Below are 27,751 nucleotides of genomic sequence, written 5' to 3'. Positions count from 1 at the left end.
TTTATAATTAGCAAATTTTATTACTAACAAAGACATACACGTAATCTTAAAATTATACTTCCTACTTCATTTAAAATTGTGGTAAGTTACATACCGTAAGTTACAATGAAACATTCAAGTTTTATCGAAAAATTCAACACTAAAATGTGCTTATTTAACTCGAACGTCGTTCAATTTGACAAAAGATAACAAAATGTTCAATCGCGGCAATTGTTGTCAGTTAATACAGCAGAAAAATTTAACTTGAATAAACAATTACTAGATAATAATTATAGTTATTTAAATTTAATACGCTACTTCTTAATTATAAAGTATTAATCTGAACCGGACACACTTGTCTGTTTTTTCATAGACTTTAATGCTCTTTCGCGAAGTTTTTTCTCTAAATCTTCGTTATTAACTTTACCCTCCTCTTCCTCTTCTTCCTCAGCATCGTCGCTGTCAGAGGAATCATCTTTTCGCTTTGAAGCTTTCTTATGTTTTTTGTGTTTCTTATGTTTTTTTGAGTGTTTCTTATGCTTTTTAGCCTTTTTAGACTTCTTAGGCTCGTCACTATCCGAGTCAGATTCCGAGTCTGAAACTTTCTTTCTCGCTTTTTTCTTCGATACCTGATCACTGTCAGAAGATGAATCTTCTTTTTCCCTCTTCTTGGCTTTCTTTTCATTGTCATCCCGTGACTTTGACTTAGCGTCATCAGTGTGTTTAAATTTCGATGGTTTCTCCTCGCTTTTCTTAGTTTTAGCCACTTCAGGAGATGCAATTTTTTCTTTAACTTGCTCTAATTTTTTACGTCTCATTTCTTTTTCAGAGGATGTAGAGTCGTGTTTACCCTTCTTCTTAGTTGACTTTTCGTCACTGTCAGAACTATCGTCACGAGAATCTTCAGAATTACCGGCTTTTTTAGATTTTCCGGACTTACTTTCTTTTTCTGTCTTTGAGCGGTCGGCATTAGAGTCTTTACCTCGCTTTTTTGACTTCTTATCGGTGTCAGATTCTTCGGGAATGTTTTTTTGTTTACTTTTAGAACTCTTATGTTTAACCTCCTCTTCCGAACTGGACTCTGAACTTGATGACCGCGCTCGCTTCTTTCGTGACTTTTTAGCCAACTTCTTTTTAGCATTTTTCTTGCTTTTCTTTTTTCTGTCTTCCTCAGAATCGCTCGATGAAGAATCATCAGATTCGCTCTCACTTGAAGAACTCTCTTTTTTCGGTTTTTTTGATCTTTTTGAGGTGGGTTTTTCTTTACGTTTCAGTTTAGATTTACTTTTAGATTTAGAGACTTCTTCACTACTTTCACTTTCAGAATCAGATTGTTTTCCTTTGCGTTTTGATTTCTTTACCTCTTGAACCTTAGCCACTTCCTCTTCGTTCTGTTCTTTTCCAGATGCATCATCGCCAGACTTGTCCGACTTTTTATTTTCTATTTCATGTTTCCTCAAGAATGGTGACGGAGTACGCGATAAACTCTTTGAATACTCTCGAAGGGCTGGCACAGCAATAAAATCTTCTCTATCTTCATCATCAGATGATTGAACCGGTTTAACCTGGGTATCATTTTGAGGAACATTTTTCTCGTTTACTACCGAAGATTCTCGACTAGAGCTCGATACACGTTCTTTAGACCGCTCATGCGGCACCGACACTCGCTCGGGCGACTTTTTGAGTAATTTTTCCACATTTTCTGGAATAAATATGGAAATTAGTAAATAATCCTTACAAATTTATAATTTTGTATAAATTATTATTATCCATCACCTTTACGTGGAATTGAAACTGATTTCTCCAACCGTTCTTTAATTAAATCGCTTGACCTTCTATCACGAGACTTCCTATCTCTTGATCTTCTGTCTTTTCCAGATCGATCTCTAGACCTCTTGTCCCTGTGAAAAATATTATTTAACAAAATAAAAAATTATACACAAAAAAAAGTTTGTTAATTTAAGTATTTTGGTTATAATAACTTCGGAAAATTATTTCCCAAATAAATAAATTAACTTCTATTTTAAAAGCCAGTCTTTCTTAACCTGTGACAAAATAATTATGCTGTTAGGCGCCAATTTGGATGTCTCTTGTCTCGCCACTGTGCCTTAGAGAGAACGGTAAGCTGTCAGTCTCGGTCGTTATCATAAACACCTGATAGCGGTCGTTTCTCATAGTAAGGAATATATCCACCAACTCTCAGTGGAGGAACATGGTGTATTAATCTCCGATCCTTCTCCATCACGAAGAAGGAAGCCTATGCCCTGCAGTGGATGTTATAGCCTGAATCGCGAATACACCAGAACATAATACAACGGCAGTAATATCATTAACACATACCTAGATCGGTCTCTAGAGCGACGGTCTCTGGAGCGGCGGTCTCTGGAGCGGCGGTCTCGAGAGCGACGTCCGGAGCGACGGCGAGACCGCGAGCGCCTGCGCGACCGAGAGCGTCTGCGGTCGCGAGACCTACACGTTATTATTATAATTTATTATTAATAATTATAATCGTTGTATGACCATAAATACTGTTACAATTAAAAATAAACAAAATATTACATTAGAATGAAGGAATCTGTCATTTTTATATGATTGTTCATTGTGTTTTCTCAATTTCGTGCCAATACGTGTAAAATATTTTGTGATATTAAAATGGAGTGGGGTGATAAAGAGAACTGAAGCGCTGTGATTGCATTCAAGTAGATATGGAACCTATCGATAAGTACAATGAAATCTCCTCTGTTTGAGACAGATAAAGATTTGGCCATCCAGGTAGTATTCGTACAAAAAAGGCGATCAAAACAGTAAGGGAAAGAATTCGAAGAAATTCTGTCCGAAAGCAAAAGATTTTATCTCGAAAGATTAAATGGCACCTAGAACCATGCCGCGTATTTTAAAGGGTGACTTAGGACTTGCAGCCTATAAGAGATGCACTGGTCATTTCCTAACTGATAATTTAAAATAGAATAGGGTTGTAAAATCAAAACAACTATTTAAGCAGTACCTAAAGGAGGTCACAGAAAATTTATGTTTACGGATGACAAAAATTTTACAATTGGGCATAATGACCGTAGTTATACTCAAAGCTCTAAGGAAGTTTCCCAATTAGACAAAAGAGTACAACGTGGGCTATTTGAATATGACCCCTTTGCTGTATGTATAAGCGCTATTAATTATCGATTAAATAAAAATATAATTATGGATTAAATAAAGATACAATATAACTTTTAAGAAACTTTTAATGGTATTAATTACTATTATTAATTTAAAAATTGTTCAAAATGTTCGCCTCTATTCTGAAGAAAGGCCACTGACCTTACAGCCATTTGTTGTGTGACCCTTGATATTAAGGCTATGTTGGATCTTATGTCATCCGCAATCGTCATTATTTTGTCGAGCAGTTCTTGTGTGCTATTTGGGACTGTGACATAAACCCTTCATCCATCCCCATTAAAAATAATCCAGAGGTGTCAAATCCGGAGATCGAGGTGGCCAAGCTACGGTTCATCTACTACCACGTCCTATCCATGATGAATAATTTTCATTAAGAAAAACTCTTACAGCACGTGCGTAGTGAGCTGGTACACCGACCAACTGTAGCCACGTGCCTTCGGTTGATCACTGGTAATTCCTCCATAATTTCTCTAAATGTGTTCCTTAGAAAATCTAAAAATCTTGGGTCATTCATTTTATTTAGTAATTCAATTGTTCCAATTAATTTGTCGTCAATCATAGGGTCGTCATCAACCACACATTTATTGAAAATTCATGTTGAAATTTACCGGGCCTTACTGCATTTGGATTTTCTTGCATCCACAAATGCTGGTTTCTATGGTTTATAATAGCTCTTGTAAAAGTCGCTTCATCGGTCCACATGATTTTTTTTTACAAAATGTCGGTTGACGTTGCACACAACCGTTGAGCCATGAGCAAAAAGTAGCTCGCACAGCATAGTCTGGCTCTCGAATATCTTGCACCCAACGAAAATGGTACGGATGCATGCCTTCGAGTTTTAAAATTTTCCACACAACCCATTTTGACAAATGCAGCATCATTGCTATTCGTCTAACACTGAGTCTGGGATCTCGGTAAATAAGTTGAAGAATTTCTTCCTCTTCTTGCACTGACGCTATGCGGGAGCGTTCATTTGGCGGCCTTTGGACTTCATATTGCGACAATCTTAAGTGAATGTCAACAAAAGTTTGTCGACTGGGTGTAGACCGGTCGGGATACCTCTGACGATACATTCGTACGGTGGCAGCAGCACTTCCATCACATCTGCCATACACGAAATGCATGTCAGCTGTGTGATGAGACGAATAGTTAGACATATTTTTATCAGAAAAATACGTAGTCACTAACAAATTCAACAGGATATTTCGGTGAAGGAATAGCACACAAAACGGAATGGAATAGTAGCGAACGCAACCCAGAGCAGAGGACAATTGACCTCATCATTATCATTATCACAGCAGCCTTTCGCAGTTCACTACTGGACATAGGCCTCCACAAGTTCATGCCAAAAATGGCGTGATCTAGTGGAGGCCTATGTCCAGCTGATCTAACAAACATTTATCTTCGATACCAGCGCTGGTCAAACATGATGTTTTGTCCTACTTATTCACCGTCCTAACAATTATACCAATAATTTTCCTTCCTTGTCACATAAACCCTATTCAATGTAGCAGGTAGCTCTAAGCAGCGGCCCGCGCCAAAGGGTCATATTCAAACAGCGCTAACTCTCGAATTATGCAATTAAGAACAATAATTTTAATGTCAATTTGTAATTGTAATTTGTCATCCTTAAGTATTGGGACAATATTAAAAAATTTAGTGTCAATGTGCTAGTTTTTGAAGTATATTAAGAAAAATAAAAAAAACTACCATTTTTTTTAATTTAAATTAGCATTGTAAATTTTTTAAAGATTTTTTGTAGTGAAAACTTTCCATCATATTTATTTTTATTTGAAAGATGCTATTTTCATCTTTGAAATAACATTTTTCTTACATCTCTAGGACCTTTCTGTCCAGAGAAATCTGCATCTCTTGTCAGAAGTATCTACAAGGACAAAAAAGAATGGCGACCATTCCGACAGGAGGGGGGGGGGGGAGAACCCCAAATGAGGGTGTTTTTGTCGATGAAATAAGGTATATTTCGTAAACTTAAATTATCCGTATTAGTGACCGGACAGACTGTATAATCATCTTTCAATAACTATTTCTCAAATTGATCTCAATTGTTTTTATTCAAGAAAAAGCTAAAAAAAAAATAGTAGAAAAAGCATATTTTAGTATTGATGATTACATAAGGGGACATCCATTAATTACGTGAGCTCAGATTGGGGGGGGTCTAATGAAATCTCACCAAATCTCATTTAAACCGGGGGGCGGGGGATAAATGAAAAATCTCACATCAACTTCAAAAAATATAAAATAATAATTAATAAATTTTGTCCGCTAAAATAAATCTCACGGCTTGGCTAATTAGAGTCCGGCCGCTCTAAGAATGCGTTTCTGACTGATCATGATCGACCGAGCGATGTAACTTTGAACAATTTACGGCAAAATTTTAAATATCTTTTATTTACCTTATTAACGAGTGATAAAATTAAAAATCGAATTATTATACCAACTTACAGTAAAAGTATTAATTTTGGGCTAAAATTATTACAATTGCTTAATTAACAAATATAAAAACCATAGCTTTTAAAAATCAATCCAAGTCAAACGGCGCTGTTTCAAGGTTATGTCAACTGTTTTGAAAATCATGAAGATGCTTTTAAAAGAAGCATGCGAAAAAGTCACAGGAGTTGACTTGATGAAGGTGCTTGAATAAACTAAAAAGATTACATTTGATGACTTTGACTGCGATATCCGTATAGATACTATGATTGACAATAATTTGATTATACACGTTAGTGATGATGACAGTGACTCCTCAAGCAAATTGGAAGATTAAATTGTTTGACATAGTCTTCATTGTTTAAGGCTTATAGCTATGTATTTCATAATATACAATGTCCAATAAATAAAGTCTTTTTTTCCCTTCGTTTACATTCAGAAATTACGATTCAATTCAATTAACTGATTCATTAAAAATTTATTTACATTGTGAATATTTATTAAATATATTGAAATATAATTCCTATAAAAAATAACAACATATAAATTAAATTGATTAAATATGCATAACAAATGCAATAAATAATGTTACTAAATATTATTAATGTTATTTATTTTACATCACTAGTCATGATGAATTTTGACAGGTCTCAGAAACGCATTCTTAGAGCGGCCGGACTGTAATCTATTAAATTAACTATAGTATACTTGAACAGTTTATTATTTCCCGTCAATTTCTATTATATTCAGCGTCAATTTCACGTAAGGAGGGGGGAGGTCCAGGCAAATCTCACTAAATCTCACCGGGGGGGGGGGGGGGGGGTGTCTAAACTGATCGAAAAATAGCACACGTAATTAATGGATTAAGTAATAAATTTTAACAAACAAATTTTGAATTTTTATTACGAATGCAAGACAGGTGTTCATAATGAATGTTAACATATCAAAATACCAATATGAAAATGTAATTTATGAATAAGTCTTAATGGATTTTTTTATTGTATTGGTAATATGAAATTTAAGCAATAGATTATATGTGTTAATATTAGTAGATACGTTAAAAATACAAAAATATCCTTCATCATCATCATTACAGCCTATACAGTCCACTGCTGGACATAGTGTAGTATAGTAGTATACGTATAAGTAAGTTGTATACGTTCTAAGTATGTAGTATAGGTATGTTGTATACCTTATAAGGTAATATGTTGTATACCTTATAAGGCTATATACTGCAATAGTATAGATACAATAGTAAACAGTTTACATTTCAAATGGATGGTCGACACCGGAGCGTCCTTATCAGTCGTGAAATATGAGGCGGTACGGCATCTAGCTATAATTAATGATGTTCAAGAAATTAAAGGAATAGGTGATACAATTATAACAAAAGGTTTTATTAATTTGAAAGTTTGCATGCAAAATGTAGAGTTTATTCACACTTTTTATGTTATTGAAAATATGAATTTCCCGGAACATGGTATTTTAGGCCGCGATTTTTTACGAAAATATAAGGGTATTGTAAATTATGAAACTGATATCGTAACTTTAAAATTAAATTCAGAAACAATAACTATTCCCATGGATACAAATTATTTAGGAAAAAATTATTACATAGATATTCCGCCACGTTGCGAGAAATTTTATTTTGTGAATACTAACTTCAAGGACGACTGTGTTGTATTTCCGAAACAGTTATGCGATGGAGTTTTTATAGCGGGTAGTATAAGTAAGCCAAAAAATGAAAAACTTAGAATACAAATATTAAATTGTAGAGATGAAACCATACGTTTAAGTTACTTTAATCCGGAAGTAGAACAATTATCAGAATACGTAATTTGTAACTATGAAAAGTATGAAAGTGATGGAAATCGAGTGCGAAGAATGTTTAAAGAGTTAAACTTAGATTCGTTAAATTTAGAAGAAAGAAAATGTATAGAAAATATATGTGCGAAATATTCGGATATTTTTCAATTGAACGGCGATAAATTGTCAGCCACAAATATTTACTCACATTCTATACATTTAAAAAATAATGACCCGGTATATACCAAGCCTTATCGGTTGCCTTATGCTCAGAGAGAAGAAATTGAGTGTCAAGTACAAAAAATGCTTAAAAGCGATATAATTGAGCCCGCAGCTAGCGAATGGTCGAGCCCAGTGTTACTGGTGCCTAAGAAAGATGATGGTAAGGAGAAAAAATGGAGGTTAGTGATCGATTTTAGAAAACTTAACGACCGCATAATAGACGACAAATTTCGACTGCCCAATATATCCGACATATTAGATGCTTTGTCTGGTTCAATGTACTTTACACATCTTGACTTATATCAATCATATTATCAACTAACGTTAAATCCAGAAAGCCGAAAATATACTGCATTCACCACCCACACGGGACAATACCAAATGAAACGTATGCCTATGGGGTTAAAAACAAGTCCCAATGCCTTTTCTAGAGCTATGACAGTAGCGATGTCTGGTTTAAATTATGAAAAATGTCTCATTTATTTGGATGATTTAGTATGTTTCGGACGAAATTTACACCAACATAATCAAAATTTAATCGCAATATTTGAACGACTCCGAAAAGTTAATTTAAAATTAAATCCGGCGAAATGTGTTTTCCTACAAAAAGAGTTACTTTATCTCGGACATATAGTTTCATCTGACGGGATTCGACCCGACCCAAATAAGTCAAAAATAATAGAAAATTATCCCATTCCAAAATCAGCAGAAGAAGTAAAACGATTCATAGCATTTGCTAACTATTATAGAAAATTTATACCACAATTCGCTAAGTTATGTATACCTTTAAATAAGCTTACGCGCAAAAATGTAATTTTCTCGTGGGACACAAATTGCCAAGAAGCTTTTATAAAAATAAAAGAATCATTAATATCACCACCTTTGTTGCAATATCCCATACTAAACAATGACAACGTATTCATATTACAGACTGACGCTTCTGGATATGCAATAGGATCCGTTTTATGTAACCAAGACCGCCGACCGGTGGCTTTTGCAAGTCGCACGCTTAATAAAGCTGAATGTAATTACCCGACAGTAGAAAAAGAGTTGTTATCTATTGTATGGTCTATTAAATACTTTCGGCCATATCTATACGGGAGGAAATTTATAATTGAAACCGACCACAAACCTTTAATATCGCTTTTTAGTATGACAAATCCATCTAGTCGTTTGATGAAGTTTAGATTACAGCTGGAAGAGTATGACTTTATAATAGAGTATGTAAGAGGACGTGATAACGTAGCTGCAGACGCGTTATCTCGTATAAGAGTGACAAGTGACGAATTGAAAGATTTACACGCTAACATTAGGATGATGGTAATGACTAGGGCAATGCGTAATAGAGCAAATAAAGCAACAACGCAAAATCAATCGGATGATGAGGCTTCAAATTACGATTGGTCTGATCAACCAAGAGTGGTAGAAGTTCTCAGAAAACCGAAGGATTATGTGGAGTTAAAGTTTGGTAGTGAGACGGAGTGGCAGAAGTGTAAAAGTGGTGTGACAGAAGAAAACAAGTATTTTGCGTATTTACCAAATGTAAAAATATTATTTGTAAAACCAGAGGCTCAATCACAATGTACACGACGTGTCTTTGCGAGGGATCTGTGTTTAATTAGTAAAAACTTAAAAATAAATAATTTATATATTGTACGTACAAATGAAAATAAAGAAATTATAAAGAAGTTAAGTAAATGTATAAATGAAAGTAAAGAATGGTCCGGACTAAGATTACATGTAATACAAGGTGTAAGAAAAATAATATCAAATGACGACAAACGCGTTATCTTGAATGACTATCACTTGTTGGCCACAAGTGGACATGCTGGAATTCGACGTATGATTAATAATATTAGACAGAAATATTTTTGGACAGGATTAGAAAAGGATGTGACGGAGTTTGTACGAAAATGTGATCAATGCCAACGGCAAAAACATTTCAAGTACATTAAAGAACCCATGGTGATTACCGAAACCAGTGGGTCATCATTTGATCGTATACTTGTAGATTTAGTAGGTCCTTTAGATAGAGATTTATATAACTATACTTATATACTTACTGTTCAGTGCAATTTAACGAAATTTATACAGGCTTATCCGCTCGAAAACAAGGAAACAAACACCGTAGCATCAACATTGGTAAGTAAATTTATTTTACAGCATGGCATACCTCGAGAAATTTTAAGTGACAGAGGCACCGAGTTCGTTTCGCAAACAATGCGTGAGGTTTGTAAAATTTTAAATATCAAACCTATGTTTTCCACCCCTTATCACCACGAAACAATAGGATCTTTAGAAAATAATCACAAACATTTAATATCATTTCTCAGAATTCAGACTAAAAATGAACCACGCGAGTGGAGTACATCGCTACCATATTGGTGTTTTGCCTATAATACTACAGTACATAGTGAAACCAAATATACTCCATATGAATTAGTTTATGGAAAACCTTGTAACATTCCTAGCAACTTAGTAAACTCTTTAGAGCCATTATATAATTATTCAAGTTATCCTCACGAACTTAAGTTTCGCTTACAAAAGTCTCAAATGCACGCGAGAGAAAATTTATCTAAATCTAAGGATATGCGAAAATTAAGATATGATGGTTATGTTAATCCTATCTCATACAAAAAAGGAGATTTTGTTTTAATAAGAAATGAAAATAGAAAAAAGTTTGATCCTCTTTATATCGGACCATATTTAGTTGTTAAGGAAATTAACCCTAATGTAATAATTTTATACAAAGGTGCAGAGAAAACTGTACATAAAAACAACACTAAGTTGTATTATAATTAAGCATATATTATATTTCTTTTACTTAGTACTTATTTAGATAAGTGGTAAAGTTAATCAACCTATGTACCGACGCTTTTTATTAAAAAAAATACTAATGTAATTTTACTTAAATTTTTTGAAGTTTGTTTCTCATTGAAGCTTTTGTATGTTTAAAACTAAAAAAAAAAATACAATTATTGTATTATTGCATTTTTTTTTCTTTTTTTGGTTGGGCGTGTAGTATAGTAGTATACGTATAAGTAAGTTGTATACGTTCTAAGTATGTAGTATAGGTATGTTGTATACCTTATAAGCCTTATATTTAAATGTCAGTAATAAACATGCAGTTTTGCTATGAACACGTCTTTTTAAATTAACACTCCTCAGTCCCATCCGTACATGGCGACCCTGCCAGGATACCTGGCATACATATGATGTATACCTTATAAGGTATACAACATACCTATACTACATACTTAGAACGTATACAACTTACTTATACGTATACTACTATACTACAATAGGCCTCCACAAGTTTACGCCAAAAATAACGTGAACTCATGTGTTTTGCCCATAGTCACCACGCTGGGCAGGCGGGTTGATGACCGCAGTACTGGCTTTGTCGCACCGAAGACGCTGCTGCCCGTCTTCGGCCTGTGTATTTCAAAGCCAGCATTTGGATGGTTATCCCGCCATCGGTCGGCTTCTTAAGTTCCAAGGTGGTTGTGGAACCTAGTTATCCCTTAGTCGCCTCTTACGACACCCACGGGAAGAGAGGGGGTGGCTAAATTCTTTAGTGCCGTAGCCACACAGCACTTAAAATAGCAAAATATCCTTACTTTAGTCTAACTCTGTGTATAGATAACGCTTTTATAACATAATAAACAATATAAAGTGCGTTCAACAAAAGGAGATATCAGACATAAACAAACTAAATGTCAAGTCATTCGCCTACGCAGGGTTTTGTAACCTTTTTTACGTACACAAATTTTTAAAATGATAAATAAATTTTGATAATTTTGACTTGAAATAAATTTTGACTATTAAACGAGCAATTCTTGTATATGTATATATATATATATATATATATATATATAATCTGAATCTCGGAAACGGCTCCAACGATTTTCATTAAATTTAGTATGCAGGGAATTTCGGGGGAGATCATTAAATCTAGCTAGGATTCATTTTTAGAAAATGTCGTTTTACCCAGTTTTTAGACAATGAATAAAGGGCTACAATATCGTTAAAATACGATTTTAAATTTCGCACTTTTCAATAAAGTTGTACCTAATAGCCGGTCGCAATCGACCGAAAAGACCATGGTTCAAATCCTCGATCATTATTTTTCTTTTCTAATTGCACTCATTATTTTTTATTTAATTATTGTATATAAAAACGATAAATATTATTTATATTTTATCATTTTATTATTATTTTTTTTTTTTATATTTATTTATATTTTTTATCATTATCGTTAAAAAAAATATTATTCATATTTTATAAATATGTAATTCGTATTTAAATATGATTACCAAATAACACGATTTACTAAAAATACCGAGCTAAGCTCGGTCACACACGGACTCGGAATGAAATAAAAATAAATAACTACAAAATCAAAAAGCCGTCTCAATGTTTTCAAACCCATCTACAGTCTCATTTGATCTTGCCCATTCCTAGCCGAGAGTCGTGCAGCAGATTGCTAAAAAACAAAATGGAAATAGATACGACTATATTTTGTTTGTTCCGTCGTCGCTACGGGTAAATGATGGGCATTGTTTACGTCTGGTATCTCTTTTCGTTGAACGCACTATAGGCAGTATATATTAACATTGATAACAAAACTAAAACCATAGAATGAAGAACATATTATTACACAATAAACATAAAAATTAAATATACAAAAAGCAAAAAAAACACGAAAAGAAACAATAATCAAGAAAGAAAATTACCTGTCTCTTGAACGTCGGTGAGAGCGTGAACGTGAGCGTCTACGTCTTTCAAGCGATCGTCGACGTTCGCGCGACCTGGCGTTTATAACTCAAATTAAAACAAAATACTACATTAAAAGAAACAGTCCTAAAACTTAATACAATAATAATAATAATAATAGTTTTACAATAATAATAATAATAATTTTACAATAAGAATAAATTAATCAATATTTAAAATTCGAAATTAGACCAGAGGTAAGAGATAGGACTACATTTAGACGAGTGCTTTTAGCCTTTGAAAATGGTAAAAAGTAAAAAAAAATTATAGTAGGATAAAACTCATTAAACCATTGAAAACCCACCGACTTTTTTTAAAAAAAAGCTAATATTTTGACGTGAGAATTTTCGATTGAAACTTAGGGTGATTTTCCGATATTAAGATCAAAATAAAGTGAAAAAACAAATATTTTTAAATCAAAAAAATTAGTGTGTTTGGAACATAAAAAGGTAAATTTTCACAAAAAAACAAATTGGTTGTCTGTAAAGTTGATTTACGGACGATAGTTTAAGGTGACAACGTCATTACAAAACATCTCCTCGGACGCATAGACCAATCGAGTGGAAGCGAGATAGGTGCGGCGTAACGGGACAATGAGTGTAAAAGAACAATGAGTCATCCTTTTTCGTGCATGCAGCCGGCGTTCATCGATTTATTAGACGTCGTCACGGCAAAAGAAATTGTAAAAGAAAAATATAAAACCAAAACCTTGGTTTTTTGAACTTTTCAGATGAGTTTTGAGGTTATGTTTACACCAAGTTACAAAAGTTGTAGATCTTTTTACTACCTACAACGTTGCCATTTAACTTTTTTCTATACGACTTGTAGTTTTGCCGAAAATCGAAATCAATCGTTTTTTTTACTTTTAAACTAAAAAACAAACACTCTTCAGCTATATAATATTAGTATCAATTTATTTATAATTCACAAGATCTAATTACAGCCTAGTGTCATAGATCAAGTAAAAAAAGGTAGATAACGCACCTAGAACAGAAAACTGAAGCCACTTTTTTAAAGATGTGTGAGTGAGTGAAGTGTTGACACCTTTTAAAAAAGTCCCTAAATTTTTTATTAAACAATTAATTTAATATAGGTAAAATGGGTATGTGAAAATAAAAACCTGTTTATAGTTTTAAATAAATTTACTAAAAATAAAACAAAAAATCGGTAGAATAATAAAAAAATATATTCGTAAGATAATCGTATAAATGGACACTTCCTATCCCCTCTGTTTATCTGTTTTCAGTTTGCAGTCGGCTTTTTTTAACTATTTTTCTTAAACCTAGAATCCTTTATGTTGTATAAGTTTTTTAAATTTTTGTCGCTTAGAACTCAGAGACATCGTCATTGTTTGCATTTTACTAATATGATGTAGTCTTATGTTCAAATATTTTTCAATCACTAATCGTATTAAATTGACTATGCGCATGGCCAGCATAATCGTGGTCATTTTCTCAGTCTTACAGCCGCTACCCATTCACCTCTTATTAAAATATTCGTTGGAAACCTAAAACCATGAAATTTGATAGTAAAATATGGGTACCTAGTTTACTCAAAAATTGTAAAAAGTTAAAACATAAAACAAACGAGTTAATAATTCATAAATATATTTTGATTTTTTTATTTTCAATTTATGTAACATAAAATAACACGAGAAAAAAAAAAAAAAAAAACAATAACTATGTCTACTTTTTACTTAATTATTTTTCTGATTGCGTACAATTTACTTATCCACATTTTGGGGTATTGAAAAAAAGAACTACTGGCAACACTCCCGTGGTACGTCATTTCGTGACATTGAAATTATAAGTTCCGAATAACCTCAATATTATTTTGGAATAACAAGAAATATAAAGTTTTATATGTACTTAGGTGTGAAACGATATTCCTTCAGATTTTTTGTTTACTTTGGTATTGTTTTTGCACCATTTAATCACACAAGACGGCATTTTATAAGCAAAGTTACTGTATGAAGCCTCGTGACATACTAACGAAAATGAGCGTAGTTTGATGCATATGTGTGCGTGAGCGCGTGTATTTACTTGAAGGAGCCGAGTTTTGTGGCTTCACTAACAACAAAGGCCGCGCATTATCTACTTTTTTTTACTATATCTATGCCTAGTGTGATGAGATTTTAAAATGAGTGCGAGATTTTTTTAATATATATACAAGTTTCGAAATTGCTAGTTAAGTAAAATAAACAACTTTTTTTAGTTTATTTGCCCTTGATATATAGCAGATGTAACAAGTGAAGGGCATGAGGTGAGAAAAAGGTACTTTCGGATGAGATGTCGTATAATAGATATAGTACACCTTTAGGTTATTTACCCCTTTAAAGGGCAAAACACCCTTAAAATTGGTAACTTGAGCCTCCCCTCAATCTAATCTTCTTACTATAATCAAAATCCAATTGATAAAGTAAATTATAAACTACATTGTTTTTAAACGTCTTTTTCAATACAAATTATTTTAGAAACAATTTTTGTATTACAGGCGACCTGAAAACTATCATCTTTTACATTATCTAATATAATGGCCCACATCATACAAGGCAATTTCTATAAAGGATTTTATATTATGTTTATATTTGTTACACATTCTTGTGGATTGTAGCATGTATACATTTGGAGTACAATAATAAATAATATAAACAAACGAGGACACGTTGGCAAAGCCTGTTGGCAAGCACTAACTGTTGCACTGATGTTTGCAAGTTCGAACCCCGCTTACCATAACATTTGTATTGGGAATATAGATATTTGTCATAGTCTGGGCGTTTCTGATCGTCTATTGTGTGTGCCGTTGAGTATGAGGCGTTCAACAAGCAAATTCTAGCAGTGATGCATTTTTGTGGTGAGGAAGATGGTCAGAGCTCCTGGACGAATCGGGGATAGGTTCGGCAACGCGCTTGCGATCCTTCTGGCGTTGCAGGCGTCTATAAGCTGCGGTGATCGCTTACCTCAGATGAGCCGTACGCTTGGTTGTTGACCTCGTTGTATAAAAAAACAAATAAAGGCGCTCACCGCTCGCGCCGCTCCCGCTCGCGCCGCCTGCGCTCCCGCTCGCGCTCCCGCTCCCGCTCCCGCTCCCGCTCGCGCCTGTCCACTGAGCGGCGTCGGCTGCTTCGACGACGAGACTTGCTCCTGGTACGGATACCATTAAATTACTTTTTATAACAGGCTATCATACAACACTATAAGTCTGACACAAAAACTAACTTACGTAGAAACTAATTTACAAATAAAATTATTAATGTATTAGAACACTAATTTAAATTACCGTTGCAAGGGGCACTCGACCCAATGTGAAACACTTTTTTTTTCTCAATTTTGTAACTTAATCAATGAAACTATTTACGTACAAAATGATTTCTTCAAGCAGACAAAATTTATAAATAATCAGTTTCAAGTATAATCATGATTATTCTTTACATCTCAAGTCAAAGATCGATATACTTTAAAATTATATGAATTCAAAATTAAGTATGAGTTTACATTTTTTGAACCAAAAAGTGTGTTTTATACCTTTCCCTACGGGAACTGCGTCTTGGGCTAACACTTGTAGACGAGTCACGATTTGAACGATACTGTCTTTTCTTGTGTGAAGATCTCTTTTTGACACTCCCACCTGAAAAAACGTGTTTTATTTAAAATATGTTAAATGTGAGTATGAAGTAGTGTAAGTTAAGGAAGGCAAATTAAATACTGCAGATGACTGCACTAGTAACTAAACATGAATATACTAACTTTAAAAAATGAATAAAATCATCTTAAATAAAGCTATATCAATCATACTTAACAATTTTATTGATATACTGCACATCAGTTATACTCACTGTTCAACAGTTATAGACAACCACAAATTTAATCATGTAAAAACTTACGTGATGACGCAGAAGATGACCGTCGATCACTAGAAGAATTGCGTTTTTCAACAGGTTTTTCTTCTTCCTTTTCCACCGCAGGTCTGAAAACGATAAATTTAAGCACGTCTAAAATAGATACAAAAATAAAACCACTATACTAGTTATACTAATTAGAATAAGCAATTACTAATGCAAAAAGTGTGGGCCCTTTTTTTCAGAAACAAACACATTACGAATATACATTTAACTGAGGTAGGGCACAGCAGGAATTTCCTGCTCAAAATCTGGAGCAGCCCGACTGGAGTAATACCTTGACCTTACAGAAGATCACAGCTAAATAATAATGTTTTCAAGCAGTATTGTGTTCCTGTTGGTGAGTAAGGTGACCAGAGCTCCTGGGGATTGGGTTGGCAAGGCGCTTGCGATGCTTCTGGTGTTGCAGGTGTCTATAAGCTACGGTAATCGCTTACCATCAGGTGAGCCGTACGCTTGTTTGTCGACCTAGTGATATAAAAAAATAAAAATAAAACATACTTTTCAGGTGATGCTGATCTAGATTTAGCTTCTGTTTCAGTTTTTTCTTCCTTTACTGAATCATCTTGATTTTCTTCCTTAACTGTTTCTGTCGTCGAATTATGGTTCACCTCCTCCTTGTCATTTTCAGGTTCTTCGGTTTTCTCTGGCGACTTTCCATTTTCTGAATGAGAAAATAGTTATTATATTACACATACATAAGACGACATACACTAACAAAATAATAACAATAACTCGCACTTCAGCCTGTAATAATATCCCACTGCTGGGTATAAGCCTCTTTCCCCATGTAGGAGAAGGATCAGAGCTTAATCCACCAAACTGCTCCAATGCGTGTTGACGGATATCTTCGCTACTATGAGTAACAATCGCTTCCAGATGTACAAGACAACAATCGGGACCGACAGCTTAACATGCTCTCAGAGGCACTGCAGGCTGACCCACAAGGACTAACATCCAGACCGAAAATAAATATTAGTATAAACACAAATATACAGTCCTAGGCCCTGCCTAGCAGGAATCGAACCCGCGACCGTCGGCGTTTCGACGCCGCTAACACGGCACACGCACCATTACACCAGACCGGTTGTAAAAAAAAAGTCAATTATTTATTATTTTCAAATATAATATTATCCTATTACCCTTTGGCTCTGGTAGCTTGATTTCATCGACATGTGATGGCTTGGGTTGGCTGCTCTTATCTCGACTGCGTCTTCGTGATCGACGCGGACTGCCTCCACTTCGATGTCTATAAAATATATTAATATAAATAACAACAAGCACTACTTAGATAAAAACCTGTGTCTTGAGGTCGAAATTACACTGAATCGGATGTGCACATCTAAAGCACAGAATAGAAAACTTATATAATTGTTTAAAAACTATTTCGTCCACATTATATTATTATTATTACGTATTTACTGATTGATTATATTATTAGACCATTTTTCATTAAATTAATGATGGGATGTATATTAAAATTTAAAAAGAAAAATAAAAGTTTTTTTTTTTTGGCCCAGTCTAATTTATATTCTATTTTTTTGGAAATCTTAAATAGTAGTAAACAAATATGGCGGTATTTCCGACCACAGCCAATAGAGTAATATTGTAAGTATAGTAAAGTGATACAAAGAGCAAATGAATGAACAATATCAACAAGCCCTAGACGAAAGTAAAATTCATTTTATGTTCAAATATTTAACGCTAACATATTGCTAAAATAACATATTGCTAAAATTATTTCAAAACCTAATAATATATTGAATATTTTTGCTAAGAATTAGTAGAGGTACAGAATTACGAGAAAAAAAAATATTAATCGAGCATCGAGCCTTTGACAAGGTGTGGCATGCTGGTTTGCTATGTAAAATAAAGATCTTACCCCATTCCTTCTACCTCATCTTACAATCATATCTCAGCAAAAGATGCTTTGAAGTTAAATTCAACAGTGATAGCTCAGAACTATTCGAAATAAAATCAGGAATTTCACAGGGAAGCATACTGTGACCTATTTTATACTTAATATTCACATCGGACCTGCCAGTCAACAGTTGCACCACAACAGCAACATATGCAGACGATACTACCTTGATGTCAGTACACGTTAACTCTGTCACAGCCTCAGAAAACCTGCAAAAACATCTAAACGACATAGAAGACTGGCTTAAATGTTGGAGAATTAGGGCAAATCTAATAAGGACGCTCCGAGAAGCCTGTGAACGCCCCAGGAGGCTTCTGAGCTTCTGGAAGGAGCTGGGCTGGCTGAGCTAGCCAGCCCACTTTTCACGCATAATGGACCACCTTTGCGTCTAAATGCGGAAAATCGAGCCCAATACAATAGGGCAAATCTACACATGTCACATTTACGATGAGAAAGGAAACATGTCCCCCTGTGTTGCTGAGTAACAAAGAAATACCATGCGAGGTACCTGGGAATGCATTTGGACAGACGCTTCACCTGGCAAAAGTACTTATGGGCCCAAAAGGAAGCAATTGGACACAAAAGTCAGGAACATGACGTGGCTAATTGGTAACAAATCTACACTGCCAGATCACTGCAAAATGATAGTATATAAATCCATCCTGAAGCCGATATGGACATACGGAATCCAATTATGGGGTACAGCCCGCAATGGCAACATCGATATACTAGAATGCTTTCAAAATAAAACGCTCAGAATAATATTCAACATTCCACGACACATCAGCAATAAATACATGTATCAAGATCTAAAAATTAATAAGTAAAACAAGAAATCATGGTCTTTGGCACTAAATATCACAGCAGGTTGGCACAGCATACAAAATAATTGTGTTTGCTCGCAAACGAAAAAAAAAACCGACTTCAATTACATCGACGAGTAATACAACGTAGATCGACGAAAAAATTGTCAAGTAACTACGCGTTATCAAAGATTACTCAAAAAGTAGTTATCAGATCTCGATAAAATTTATATGTGACCACATGATAAATATCAGCTTTCGATCAAATTAAAAATTATCAAAATCGGTTCACCCAGTAAAAAGTTATTGCGGATTTTCAAAAAGTTCCCTCGATTTCTCTGGGATCCCATCATCAGATCCTGGTTTCCTTATCATGGTACTAAACTAGTGATATCTCCTTTCCAACAAAAAAAGAATTATCAAAATCGGTACATCCAGTAGAAAGTTATTGGGAATTTTCGAGAGTTTCCCTCGATTTCTCTGGGATCCCATCATCAGATCCTAGTTTCGTTATCACGGTACCAAACTAAGGATATCCCCTTTCCAACAAAAAAAGAATTATTAAAATCGGTACATCCAGTAGAAAGTTATGCGGTATAATACAACGTAGGTCGACGAAAAAAGCGTCAAGTAAAAACGCATTATTAGATATAACTCGAAAAGTAGTTGTTAGATCTCAAATAAATTTAAATGGGACCAATTGGCACACACTACCTCTCGATTAAAAAAAAAATTGTCGAAATCGGTCCACACGGTCAAAAGTTCTGATGTAACATACATTAAAAAAAAAAAAAAAAAAGTACAGTCGAATTGAGAACCTCCTCCTTTTTTGGAAGTCGGTTAAAAAGATATTAAAATGTCATATTAGAAAATATTAATTATCTGTACGCTCGAAATCCGTATTTCAATAATTTTTGTGTTTAAAATGATAAACTGATATTTCTTTTTAGTGAAATAAATAGTAAATGGAGTTTTACAAATGTCTTTAAGCTAATGTGTTGTAAAAGTGAGTGGTAAATGCGGAAAAAACGTGAATTACGTACAGGGGTTTGTTTACCAAATAAGACTTCCAAAAAAATAGAATATATATATATTGTCTATTTAAGGGTTATAAAAGCTATTATTATACTTCATTGCACATTTATTTAATTATTTTTTAATATCATATCAAAAATTGACTGCTCCAGCGGGGATCGAACCTGCATCTCCGACTGACCGTGTCGGTGCTCTAGCCAATTAAGCTATGGAACGATTTTTATATTCGGTTTAAGCGAACCGTGGCGCGTTCTATAGTGAGTTCTTTACAGAAACCCGTAACTATTCAAAGTTTCATATTACAATGAAAATCTTTGAATGTTTAGAATTCCTTTTTTCCTAATTTTTATTATTATTTTTGATGTTAAAATAATAATAAAAATCTAAAAGCTTTAAAGGTTATAAATAACTCGTAATCATAGGCAGCAAGTCACAGGTCATCACTTCAGCCTATCGCAGTCCACTGCCGGACAAAGGCCTCCACAAGTTCGCGCCAAAAATGCACGAACTCATGTGTTTTGCCCATAGTCACCACGCTGGTCAAGCGGATTGGTAACTACAAAGCTGGCTTTGTCGCACCGAAGACGCTGCTGCCCGTCTTTAGAAGTCACAGGTATTTTTATTAAATTAGTTAGTGAGAGACTGTGACATCAGGAAATCTTGGTCTGTCTGTTTGTTCTGGCTAATCTCTGAAATAGCTGGATCGATTTTGACGGGACTATTTCTAAATTAGATTAGTGTGTGGTAAATCTTTGTCATGTCCTCAATATTACTTTAGTCAGTATATCAAGCTCAATATATATTTACCTAGACCCAAAATGCGCCACAAACATATACATATAATACAATGTAATAAAAAAAATCTATAATTATATTTAACTGAAAAATAAGATTTGTTTTAGCGAGTCCTTAGAATTAACAAGATTTACGTACGTATAAAAAGCAGTGAAAAAACTACAGTAGAATTGAAAACCTCCTACTATATCTGAAGTCAGTTAAAAATAGACCCTCAGTCTCAACTAGTATTTGTTCACTGTACACACTAATACTACTTAATTGTACACATTTTGTCCATCACAAGTAAAGAAAATCTGTGGGTATAGAATATGGATCATAACGCACAATTAAACTGAAATTAGCCAATTGTCTTTTTCGATGTGCAATATTTATCATCGGGTACTGTAATTTATATTGACTGTTTACATTACCAACACAACTACCAACATTTTCATAAATTTAGCATGATATAAACAGATTTAGTTCTTACTTCCTGTCAGAAGATCGGTCTCGCGAACGTGACCGCGACCGACGCCGGTCCCGAGAGCGTCTCCGTGAACGCGACCGCGATCTGCGACGGTCTTTGTCTTTATCCTTATCCTTTTGCTGTTCTTCCTGCAGAAAATTTACAAAATAATTATGGGTAACACTTATGCGTGCATCGAAACTAGCCTCGAGAATGTGTACATATTTGAATGACTGGCTATACGTACCATACGTTTCTTTATTTCCTCTTTTTTCTGCTGCGTAAAGGACTCCGGTATCCCGTTCTCGCTCGCCTGCGCACTCAGTAGTAGCTCCCACAGCTCCCCCATGAACAGGCGCGCATTCTTTCCGTTGAGGAATCCGGTTAAGTTGATCTGCATTTTCTTTGGACATGGGAACTGGGAGGCGAGGAAGCGGAGCGGGAAGAAAACATTAACTCATTAGTGATCATTAAACGAAGTTTATATACGCTATCATCGGTCGAGTAGATCCCCTACACGTATGACATATTAAGTTATTAAATTATCGGTGCGGAGAAAACAAAATGCAGCGACGAGACGCTCAGAGTCCTTCGGACGTCTGTAGGTAAGAGTGCGACAGAAATGACTCGAGTAGGGAAGCGAATGTTATACTATTTAGTACATATAATTATGTTTTATAGTGCGGCGATGGCCGCGAATGTCGCAGCCAGACGAGGCGTGCAGTCCGGGCGGCCGCGACGCCATCGCCGCTCCGCTGCCGCTGGCGACGACGCGCGAGGAACTGCAACGCTTCCCTCTTCAAATTCTTGCATCTGGAAGGGTTTTGCGAACACAACCACATTATCCTGACCGCAAAGCCTAGCGAGGGGACTTCCCTACCTCGAGTCAAGTGTCTACCTCTGAGCGGCTCGAGAGCATCTCGCTACTTGAGTTCACGATACATGTCATCTTCAGCGTTTTTATTGAGTTAGCATTGTTTAAGTATTTAATTTCCCCGTAAATACCGATTGAGAATGCTAAGGGCCTCCGTAAGAGTGGAGCGGGCGGCGGCGGCGGCGGGCGGCTGCGGCGGGCGGCGGCGGCGGCGCGCTAACCGGTGGGGACCATAAAAATAGCCATAGCCAATCAATATACATATAACATTAGCATACTTCAATTGCAGTTTCCTCTTCAGTTAGCTGTCATTTTATATCCTATATTAATTTTACCAATTTTACATATAACTTTGACAAAACACTAATATATAAAATGGAAAGAAACTGCAATGATTACATGTGTTTACAAATATTAATAATAAAAAAAAATGAGTTATTAGTCACCTTTTCTTCAAGTTGGTTGTTGACATAGTCGATGACGACGTCGTCTTCCATCTTGAGAATCTCGGTGATCTTTTGTGTTATCCATGGCTTGAGCACATCGAGCTTCACTTTGGACATGTCCACCTATGGAATACAATATTAAAAGATATTCATGAGTATCATGATAGTGGCCATGGATATCACATATTTTGTATAAAACATTAAACCATAAAGTAACAATACCTGCTGGGTTAAGCAATCTCCAAACTTCATTTGTTTCATTAGTTTTTTTTCCTTGTCGCTGAAGCGCGTATCTTGCTCGGTACTTGTCCCCTAAATTATAAATAGTATTAAAATTATTGAATTTGTTTGATTCTTATTCTTAAAATATGGTACTCTTATCACCTCAAAAAATAAGAAAATAATAACAAGTAAGACATATATTGGAGCAGCGTGGTGGATTAATCACCGATCCTTCTCTTACATGGGAAAAGAGGCCTATGTCCAATAGTGAGATATAACAGGCTGAAGCGAAGCATAAGACATATTAAGTTTATTTCCCACTGCTAGGTATAACTGCTCAATTGCAGGTTGGCAGATATATTCAGACTACTATGAGTAACGATCGCTATCAGGTGTATATGATAACAACCGGGACCAACGGCTTAACATGCTATCCCAGGCATGGTGGAGAGACCCAGGACTGCACAATCACCCAGACCACGGAAAACATCTGTATGGCCAATATAAATGTTTGTCATGTGCAGGAATTGAACCTAATAATAAAGAAGATATTTATTTATCTATACTAGCTGACCCGGCGAACTTCGTATCGCCTAACAGTGACTTTTAAGTATTATCACAAATCTTTTGTATGGGAGTATAGAAAAGTGTTGTTTTTAGACTTTTTCAGGAATTTTTTTTTTTTTTTTTAGAATTTTTTCTCTTCGTAAGAACCATCCTCGTACTTCAAGGAACATTTTAAAAAAAGAATTAGCGAAATCGGTCCAACCGTTCTCGAGTTTTGCGCTTAGCAACACATTTTGCGATTCATTTTTATATATAAGATTACACCCAGACTTAAGACTGAAATCAAACTCATAACCCACAGAGCAGAAAGCAAGGCCACAACAACCTGTGCCACCAGGCTAGTCAACAACTTTGAACTGAACCAAACTGGAACAGCTTCTAATGTGTGTCCATTACTGAATGAACTTAAGCCAACATATAACTTTACACAGTTTGGTGGATGATTGAATAGGATAAATTCAATGATCCCCTGTTTTTAAATAAACATCAGTTGGCATTTAAATAACTCATGTAATAAAACATTTTCTACACTGTGTTCATTCCATAATATGTGTTATATTAGTTACACGAGCCACTAAAACAGGTTTGATTCTTTCTTAGGTCAGATAGTTGTGTAATTACGCAAACATTATTGTTCTGGATAAACATTCTTGCAAGTCTCCCCACCTAACAGAGAGCATGTAAACTTGAAAAACCATTGGTAGTTGTTGTCATTGATGTCAGACAACAATCATTACTAGCATGGCATTTTCCTATTTGGAGAATAATCCTTTACCTTGTAGTCATATAGTGGGACATTTACAGACAAAATAGGTTAAGTTCATAATAACACGTAAGCTTGTTAAGAGGTAGGTATAACTTCCTATTACAGGACACATTTTTAGTTGTAAAACTATAAAAATAAAAACTAGAAAAATATTAATCATTAAAACAAAAACAAAATGTATTTGTTACCAGCAACTATTAAAAATACATATGTTTTGAAAATTAACATTAGTTTGGCGACGTGTTGTTTTTTTACGTATATTCGCATTTTCAGTTCAAATTCAGTAATTCAATAATTTCATCGAATAAATTTCTCAAACATCTGAGTTTTAGTTACCTACGCAAAATAAGCACCTTAACCTCCCTAACAATTTGCATCATAAATTATTTGGCATTTGTGATATTACGCTATAAATCAAATTACTTTATTTAACGATAAAAACCACCAAATAAAAGATATTTTAAATGTACGATCGTTTAAATGTGTTTGAATAGATAAAAACCATGAAATGGAGTTTAGTTGATATAACCAATTTATTTATGAATGTTTGAAAACTATTATTAGATTTATCAAAATAAGCTTATGTTTGTTAGATATACATGGCCTGATATGAAAATAAAAAATAAACACTCTTACCGTGTACATCATCATATTTGAACCACGAGAAAAATCAATGATTTATAATGCGGCTTGGGTTTAAAAACCTTAAAGGCGTTCACGCCTTTACTGGTAATTAATTTATAGCTGGCTACTAGGTAATACAATCACATCAAATTAAAAGAGAAATTTAAATAAATCGGTATGAATATCCATTGTTATTAAGAGTAAAATTTACAGAAGTGACGCTACTACCACAAATTACAACAAATGTGATCAACCACCATTAAATCTAAGATGGCTGATTTGGCTGAAGCTGAACCAATTTCAAAGTCTATGGTTTTTTTTTTTAATTTAGTGAGAGCTGGATACAAGTTCTTCGCTCAAAATCTATGGTTAGAAATCAGTATTAACTATTACCAGTAGTCAAATTGTAAAAACGAAAATTCACAACTAGCGAAAATGTGTACATAGCAAAAGTTTTTGAAGTAAAACTTATTTACGTACTAGTCTTGGGCTTAATCGGACGTTGTCAGATTTTCAGGTGCGCACTGTATTCGTACAATTCGAAAATATACTAGTACACCTTATTAGTACTATTAGTACTTAAAGTACCTAGCTACAAAACAGTGTACAGGTCGAAATACTTTTTTTTTTCATTATTTTGATATTTTTTTGTCTTCTAGCACCAAAGATACGATTGTGAAATAACAAACCTCATTATACACATTATTTGATTTCTTTAAATATAACGTAAACAAATTCCTTTTACATCAAAGTGTATTTAAAAGGTTTTTTTCTCTCTCTCTTGTCGGTCCCTCATGTCTGAGGATCGTGGTCAGCATCAGGGTTGCATCTGGAGCGGATGATGTGCCTCCACCGGTCTCTGTCCATAGCGTCTCTTACGACCGTGTATAACTTAGTGGCAGATGAGTTCATGACCTGGTCTACCCATCTCGTTGGTGAACGACCGCGCGATCTTTTGCCGTCCGTGTTCCCAACCACAATCAGTCTCTCCAGATTTTTATCGCCTCTGCGCATCGTGTGGCCGAAGTACGACAAAATACGCCGTCGGCATATGGTGGACAACCTGGTTTTAATATGGAGCTGGGCCAGGATCGACGCATTAGTGCGTTTCGCAGTCCAAGGTATTCTCAGCATTCGCCACCAGCACCACATTTCGAATGCATCAATCCTTTGCCTTTCCCGGGCCAGGATTGTCCAGGTTTTTTAAATCACTAAAATTCTCAATTCTTACTTACCTACGCTAAACAAAAACTATAAGAAAAAAATACTTTTACGTAAAAGAAATTAGTTTATGTATATTCATAAAACTTTAATTAATAATTATAATTGTGTTTACAGGCAAACGAAGAAAAACCGACTTCAATTATACCGACAAGTAAAACAACATAGGGAATCGAAAAAATAGTCAAGTAAATACGCATTATCAAAGATTACTCCAAAAGTTGTAATCAGACCTCGATGAAATTTAAATGTGACCACATGATAAACATCGGCTTTCGATTAAATAAAAACCCATTAAAATCGGTACACCCAGTAAAAATTTATGCGGATTTTCGAGAGTTTCCTTCGATTTCTCTGGGATCCCATCATCAGATCCTGGTTTCCTTATCATGGTACGAAACTATGGATATCTCCTTTCCAACAAAATAAGAATTATCAAAATCGGTCCATAAACGACGGAGTAATCCCCGAACATACATAAAAAAAACATATATACGATCGAATTGAGTAACCTCCTCCTTTTTTTGAAGTCGGTTAAAAAGGGGACATTAAAACGCGAAATGAATAAAATGCGCTACGTGATGTAACTCAACATGAATCCTTCGTACCGTTCTGCTGTATTTCATTTCAGATTTAACGAACGCCGTACGAATAACATCATCTCGGACAGTCGTACAATCGGACAGTCGGACAGCAATCGGACAGTCGGACAGTGTGATACTCGAACCCATAGACGTACAATACAAACTGGTCGGACCGTGGTGAACTGTGATAGTTGATAGTACTGTCACAGTGTACGATTAGTCCGATTAGGTCCGAATAGCGATTGACGTTTGGTACTATTACATTTCGTACCTTACTAAGTAACGTAATCTTTTAGTACATCGTACATGTGCTACTCAAGACTATATATCTTTTCATATGATGAAATTGGTTCTTTGGAAATGGCTACCATCAGTATTTATAGCACTGCTAATTTTGTAGCTATAAATGTAGACATTTATATGACATCATCATCATCACTGCTTATTACAGTAAACTGCTGGACATAGGCCTCCCCAAGTCTGTAATCCTCATCCAGCTTACATCGACAATCTTACGTAGATCGTCGGTCTAGCGGGCCAAAGGACGTCCCACGGCTATCAAAATGACGATAATGAATAATGAAACGCATCTTATTACATAGTTTTTAATCATAAGATAGAAAAGATAATATAATAATAATTACTTAATTCAGTCTTTAATTTAGAAACGAAAAAAAGTTTTAGTTAAAGTTTTATCAAAATCGTTTCAGGATTTCGCAAGTTAATGTTATAGAGTTACTTCAAAACTTAATGCATATTTTTTAGGGATGTATTTACTTATATTTCATCAATAAAGTAAACTTTGTGTTAAAATTGTATGTGATTTGATAACTGAGTTAAAAAATGTCTACATACATTAATGATATAACACACGATTATTGAAGTTAAATTTACTTTATTTAAATAAGAAAGATGATACCGTTGTCGTACTAGATTTCTATATCTTTGTTGCGTAAGCTAAATTATAAGTAGGTATAATTGTTTTGGTATTTACTTATTTTCGTCTAGCGTCATTAAATGATAAATCTTGATCTTTGACATTGATGCAAGATATTCATTGATGAAATACCGGTACTTTTAAGTTTATTATTTGGTCATTGTATGTAATGGACGAGTTTGATTAATACTTCATAGCAGAAATC

The 27,751-nt window shown here is 34.7% G+C and overlaps 1 protein-coding gene across 1 annotated transcript; it reads right to left on the bottom strand.

The window, feature by feature from the left end:
• Nucleotides 1-25,107, bottom strand: LOC123654319 (serine/arginine repetitive matrix protein 1-like). The gene is made up of 14 exons (XM_045590231.1): nucleotides 24,817-25,107; nucleotides 22,848-22,937; nucleotides 22,626-22,748; nucleotides 21,553-21,723; nucleotides 21,330-21,454; nucleotides 17,446-17,552; nucleotides 16,805-16,967; nucleotides 16,289-16,371; nucleotides 15,930-16,032; nucleotides 15,429-15,548; nucleotides 12,366-12,440; nucleotides 2,320-2,448; nucleotides 1,756-1,880; nucleotides 1-1,681 (listed from the first exon to the last, which is right to left on the bottom strand). The coding sequence occupies exons 1-14, from the start codon at nucleotides 24,829-24,831 to the stop codon at nucleotides 315-317; spliced, it is 2,796 nt and encodes a 931-aa protein (XP_045446187.1). The 5' UTR covers nucleotides 24,832-25,107; the 3' UTR covers nucleotides 1-314.
• Nucleotides 25,108-27,751: the final 2,644 nt, after the last annotated feature.

Source organism: Melitaea cinxia, chromosome 6 (assembly GCF_905220565.1).
Source record: "Melitaea cinxia chromosome 6, ilMelCinx1.1, whole genome shotgun sequence".
In the NCBI taxonomy this organism is placed as follows: Eukaryota; Metazoa; Arthropoda; class Insecta; order Lepidoptera; family Nymphalidae; genus Melitaea; species Melitaea cinxia.
This window is presented reverse-complemented; position numbering and strand designations above follow the sequence as displayed.